General features: G+C 48.1%; 1 protein-coding gene across 1 annotated transcript in view; it reads right to left on the bottom strand.

Moving 5' to 3' along the window:
* Positions 1–253: 253 nt before the first annotated feature.
* The window catches only part of NBAS (NBAS subunit of NRZ tethering complex), a 264,240-nt gene continuing 258,493 nt past the window's right edge, over positions 254–6,000 (bottom strand). The window contains exon 52 of the mRNA XM_054569493.1: positions 254–698. Within this exon, the coding sequence (XP_054425468.1) occupies positions 423–698 (276 nt within the window). The 3' untranslated portion in view covers positions 254–422. The remainder of the gene's footprint in view (positions 699–6,000) is intronic.

The raw sequence follows: 6,000 nt of genomic DNA, 5'->3' as shown, positions 1-6,000 counted from the left end.
CCAAGCTAAGACTTGAACCCCAGCCTATCCTTCCTCCATCCCAGGACATCGGCTCCAGCCACAATCCATTCCACACATGCTCTCCCTTTCTCACGCGACCCTGCCCACACCACGTGCAACTGTCCGGGCTGCGGTCTTAGACGCTTTAATTGCATTCTGTTCAGAAAAGGCAGTTAAAAAAATAGGAGGAAGAGCTGACTCCCTCTTAGTGAGTAATAAAGTATGAACAAATGGCGGCTCGGTCATCATCGATGTACATCTTTATTTCCAATTTTCTGGGACCACTGAGAACAATCAACAGGTACACAGGTAGCCTCTGGGAACAGCACTTGGCTCTAAATGCTCCTGTCCACCAGGGCATGGGAAACCGGAGACCGTGCCTGCGCCTGGGCCTGGACCTGGGCCTGGGCCTGGGCTGGCGTTCACACCCAGTGCTGGCTTGCGCTGAGGGCCGCGCTGAACGTCCTCAAGGCCCGGTGAGTCCCCCTCGCTGCCAGAAGGAGTGACCCAGCTTCGGCTCCATGGCCGGCCTCCCGCAGGTGTCGAGCCAGCTCCTCTGCATCCCAGCGCCCTTGCTGAGGGCTGGCCAACAGGTGCTCAATGATGTGCGGGTAGAAGGGAGTGGAGACACACTTCACCAACAGCTTGGCGTCCAGGAGCAGGGAGAGAAGTTCCTGGTCACAGTTTGAGTTATTCACCTTCAAGAAATAAGAGAGGTAAGACATGAGCTGGAGCTGCTTACTTCTCACCGGGAGACACATCAAACTCTGCGCTGGTCACTAAGCACTGCCCGTTTGCGTTGTCATCATAAATGTTTCTCCCCGGGTTACCAGCGCCTGCTCCAAAAAGCGCATATAGGTGTCCTTTGGGCAGGAGACACAAGCGCCTCCCAAGAGGCCCCCTGAATGGCTGCAACTCTCATAAACCGGGTGCCAGGGGCAATGCTAAAAACTGCGCACGTGTTTCTGTGCTGAGTTCTCCCAGCTCAACTCTTGGCAGCACTGCCACGGCCAGTTTAACAGACAGGGAAACAGACATGCAAGCACTTTGCTTAACGCTGTGGTCGGTACGTCACAGAGCCAGAATCGGAGCTCAGGCCAGTTTTGACTCCTGAGCCCAGGTTTTTCACAGCCACACTGCACACCGATGTTTCATTCAGGCATTTACCCCAACACTCCCCTGTATGTAGATGCACAAGGAAAAAAAAAATGTTTCAGAACAAGACCTTTCTTCTCCTCCAGGGAGAAATACATCCGTCAACCTCCTGACATAAATAGGATGACCTCAGGAGGTGTTTAAAACTTGTTCTCACTGAAGGCTCTAAAAAGCTCGGTACCAAACTTACCTTTTTAAAACGTTTCACAGGCTCTTTCGGCTTGCGTGTTCTCTGTACTGTCCCCCTCAGTCCTATCTTCTTATTCTATGAATGGCTTTCCATGGCTTTGACACTTAGCTTCTGCTTTTCTGTTTTCTAGTATTGTCCACATTGTTGTAAGGAATCAAGTCAACACTAATTGCATATCAAAATTCACAAGTACATCGTGGTGTCATAAAACAGCCCCACGACAGGTTCTTCTTAATGTCACTAGGCACATTTAATAGTTTTGGTTGTAGAACCTCAGAAATAATGTGGCATTTGGAAGCCAATTCATGAATGTTTAGACTAGCTGTGTTAGGCTGCACACAGCGAGCTCTCCTCCTGCTTGTTCTGGGACACGGAGGGATGCCTACTGACACGAGGAGGTCAACTGTGCCTGCGGGATGCAAGAATTAAACAAAGGGAGTTCTGAGAATGAGAGTTACTACCCACTGAGACAGCTTCTGCCTTTCCTATAACCTAGTGATCCTTCAAAACCCAACATATATGTCACCTCCAACGACATCTTCTTGGTGACATTTTCTCTAAATCTCTTGGCCAAGCGGGTTCGTCCTTCCTCCATACTCCAAGACACGGTATATATGCCTCTTCATGCTGTACTCTAGACCTCCGTGTGCCTGCCTCCCCACCGGCCTGAGAGCTTTCCTGGGCACAGGGCTTCTCTCATCCTTCAATCCCAGCGTCCAGTTCGCTCCACATTTGCTACAAGGCCAAATGAACAACACGACTGAACTCCATCACTTTCCTGGAAACTGCACAGTCCTTGAGAAGGACCCAGTCTCTGCAGAGACTCTGAATAGTGGACTTGGAACAGAACCATCTCTGCCAACCCTAGGTGTCTTCTTTTTGCCTGTCATTTCATCAGCACTTGTGCATACTGTGCACCCACTGCTGACTCTGGAAGACACGCAAGTGGACCCAATTGAGCATTTTGCTTGTTTTTGTTTTCGGAGGCTAGAAGGTTAGGAAAAGCAATTGGTACAAAAGACTAGCTTTTCTGCTGAAAGGGACATGGCTTTCAATCCTCCACACTGGGGGGTGGCGGATGAGTTCTGCGTGTCTTCTTTCCTTCCAGCTTCCTTCCTCTCTCTTTTGCTCCACAGGTAAGAAACAAGTCATAACACCCCGTGGCTCTGCCCTCACCATTACTGTGTCCACACCCGGGGCTGGCAAGCGCTTCCTCTCTGAGCCTAAAATAAGCCCTGAGAAAGCTATAGTTTCGCTCAACAGATGAAGGAACAGGTCCAGTGGGGTCAAAGTCACATGTGCTGCTTTGGTGAGCTGGGATAAGCGCCCTCATCTCTGACTAGTCTGCTTGCTTACTGTTCATCCCCCTCCAACACAGGAGCTCCTCCAGAGCAGGGGCCTCATCTCCATTGTTCGCACCTGCAGCCCTCATGCCCAGGGTCATGTGGGTCGTGTGCCAGGGGCTCAGCCAGGTTTGTGGAGCAAACCCGTGAATGCGTGAGAAACGCCAAAGTTCACATCCCTTCACTGCACACTGCTGCCTCCAAGTGCGCACAGCTTCTGAATTCCTGTGCTATGGTTATTTTGGTTCACCCTTAAAAATCAAGAATCCCTCCCCCTACCCCTCCAGGAGAGAACAGTGTGTGCCAGGGTGCTGCGGGCACTGTTTGATACAACACACGGATAAAAACCTCAGGATCCGAACACTGCTGGGTAATACTTTCTTTGTTGTCCCAAGTCAGTCTTCAAGGCTGGGCCCCCACTGTGATTCTGTTTACGCCCTGGCCCTCCTTTTGGGGGCCTGAAGGATGCCAGGAAAGGGAGGCGGGGGTGTTTCCAGCTCAAGGCAGAGACGGGTTCTGCACCACCAGCAGCGGCTGCCCCTCTCACCCCGCCTCTCTTCGTTCCTCTCCAGTGCCACGCACCCTGAGAATCCGCTTCCCACCGCATGTCCCAGCCTTTCATATAGCTGTCCCTGCTCCTGCAGGCTGGCAGCGAGGAAGGGACAGGGCAGGCATCTACCCTCCAAGAGCTCCCTATCTACTGTCCTGGCTGCGAAGCCGACGGCTGCAGTCCTGGGAGGGAAATACCGTGTCTCCCCTCAGCCCTGGTGCACTCGCAGGTCCCCTACGCTCCGGCAGAGTCCGACACCGCTGGCCCCCACAGAGCTCAGGCAGTGGCCTGGGAAAGGTTGGGGGGAAATTCCAGGTTAGCTCCTCATAATCAAGTGCTGAGAAAATGGAAGTGGCAACTTTATAATTGCCATGTGCAAAGGCAATACTACATGGACAATAATTCTGTGCATATTTGGGTCAAAAGAGAATGAAAGGACATAGAATAGGACCTTGGGAAGGACCTATGCCAACACGTACACTTAAAGAGGAGGCGCTTGGAAGTAAGAAGACGTAGTGCCCAAGGTCACAGGGAGGCGAGACTGCTCCCCCCACACCCTGGTGGCAGTCTCTTTGTACACTTAAATATTAACCTTGATTGAAGTTACAGTGAATGCTTTAACTTGTTTACAATTCTGTTTTGGTTAGTTGTTCTTGTATACAAGCTTTTTATTTTTATATCGTAAGGAAAGATTCTGTTTTTTATGATTTAAAATTTTTTTTTTATAGATTTTATTTATTTTCACAGATAGGGGAAGGGGAGAAAAAGATAGGAGAGGAACATCAATGTGTGGTTGCCTCTCACATGCCCCCTACAGGGGACCTGGCCTGCAACCCAGGCATGTGCCCTGACTGGGAATCGAACCCTGCAACCCTTTTGTTCACAGGCTGGTGCTCAATCCACTGAGCCACACCAGTCAGGGCTCATTTTTTTTATTGCTTCAAGTTTAGAGGTTGTAATTCCTCGGAGGATCTGATATAGATGTGCTATTTTCTGACATTGAAAAATATCTGACTTTTTAATCGATCAGGAATTACTTGGTTACAGAGTCAGTGAAAAATCACACATCCCTGACATGGGCTGGATCGGTGCTTTAAGAGCTTGAAGAAGAAAATGTATTCTGTCATTTTGGACTCAGTTGGATGCTTGACATAACTATGAGACAAGTCCAGGAGGATTCGCTAATTTAATTCCTCTGATCAAATAACTCTTGAATTAGAGGGAGAGGCAATGTGGTCTTGTGAAAAGAAGACAGGCTTTTGGGTTGGAGACCAATTTCCAATTCTGGTTGCTTCACTAAATTGCAGTGTGACCTTGTTAAGGATGCTCTCTCTGGCCTTCCGTTTCCACACCTGAAATACAGACTACCCGCAGGGGTTGAGATAACCTGTGCTTTTTAAATAAGTGCCTAGCACAATGCCTGTTACAGAGTTCAAGTTCAATAAATGGCTGAAGTTAGCACAGTCAAACAAATCAGGAATAAGGCATTTCAAGAAGAGAAAGAGGCGTACATATATCATAAAGCTTGCCACCTCCATCAGTGATTTTTCTGTGAGTCAGTGATTAATTTTTGAGAGTAAGTGAAACTCCACTGATCTTAGGAAAGAAATCTATTAAAGCACAAAACTCTACTGTCTTCCAAGCCATTAAAATGTTATCTGCTTAATTCCTGTTTTAACAATAGGTAATGAACCTTCTCGGAATTAAAATCTGTGATTTTATGGATCTATGCAAAGCTAAGAGTAATTACAATAATGAGGTAAGCTGAAATTCCAGTAACATAATGTATGCAGGGCCTGATTTCAATTACTTCAAGGAAGATTATTTAAAACTGCTGCACTGTTTACTTTAGGGAAGGATATTTGTCTCATTGTTATATATACTATTACTAATAAGAGTTTTTAAATAGATCAACAATAAGGGTAGAAAAATAAAAGGACAACACAAGTGTATCCTTGGAAGGATAAAAAAATGCCCGTAGATAATTGTCTGTATTCTGTATTTATTTGAATGCTGTTCAGACTCCATGTCTCAGCATAACATCAGTCCCGCTCCTGGCATGGGATTTAATAGTGTACCTTATCTGGAACCAAAATTAGGACAAATCATCTGACTTAGGACAAATCTCTGACTTACAGGGAGAGAATCTTTGAAAATCCAAGCCTGATAACCAATGTGACCATATCCGAATCTTCCATTTCAGGGCCCTGCGTTTGGCTAGTTCCACACTTTGTTTTTACTTGCTTCCCCCTCTGCTTAATTCCTCGATGTCTTCTGTCAATGCCCCAGGAGATAAGTCCGTGGAACCCAGGGGTGCTCGTTTCTTCCCTCTTCACAAACATCCTATCCACTCCTCACTCCTGCACAGAGCACCCGGCTGTGCACAATGGGTGCTCATGTGTCGGTTCACACTGAGTAACTCAGGCAAACACCAGTGCTGCCTGGAGGAACACCAGGGTAACCTGCGGGGAGTGACTGCTGCCCCCCGAGGCACCCACGTACCTGCCGCGAGTGGCCTTCATCGAGGCGACCAGTCCTGGGCCTTGGTGCACCGACCATGGGTGCAAGTACCGTATGTAGGTATGTTCAGGTTGAAGTGATATTTAAAAATGAGTCAATATGCTCAAAATTCTGAGAAAAGGAGCCTGCTACCAGAAGAGCCAAAGAACTGCAATTGCAGAAAGAGGTCAGTTAAGTAACAGTTGGCACCTGGGGTCCGCACCTGTTCTTCTTTGTATAACTGGATCCCTGCCGCCTAACCT

The sequence above is a fragment of the Pteronotus mesoamericanus genome, unplaced genomic scaffold (genome assembly GCF_021234165.1).
Source record: "Pteronotus mesoamericanus isolate MK-2021 breed Mesoamerican mustached bat unplaced genomic scaffold, CSHL_Meso_final contig_101, whole genome shotgun sequence".
Lineage (NCBI taxonomy): Eukaryota > Metazoa > Chordata > Mammalia > Chiroptera > Mormoopidae > Pteronotus > Pteronotus mesoamericanus.
Note: the sequence above shows the minus strand (reverse complement) of the source record. Positions and strands in the feature narration are given on the sequence as shown.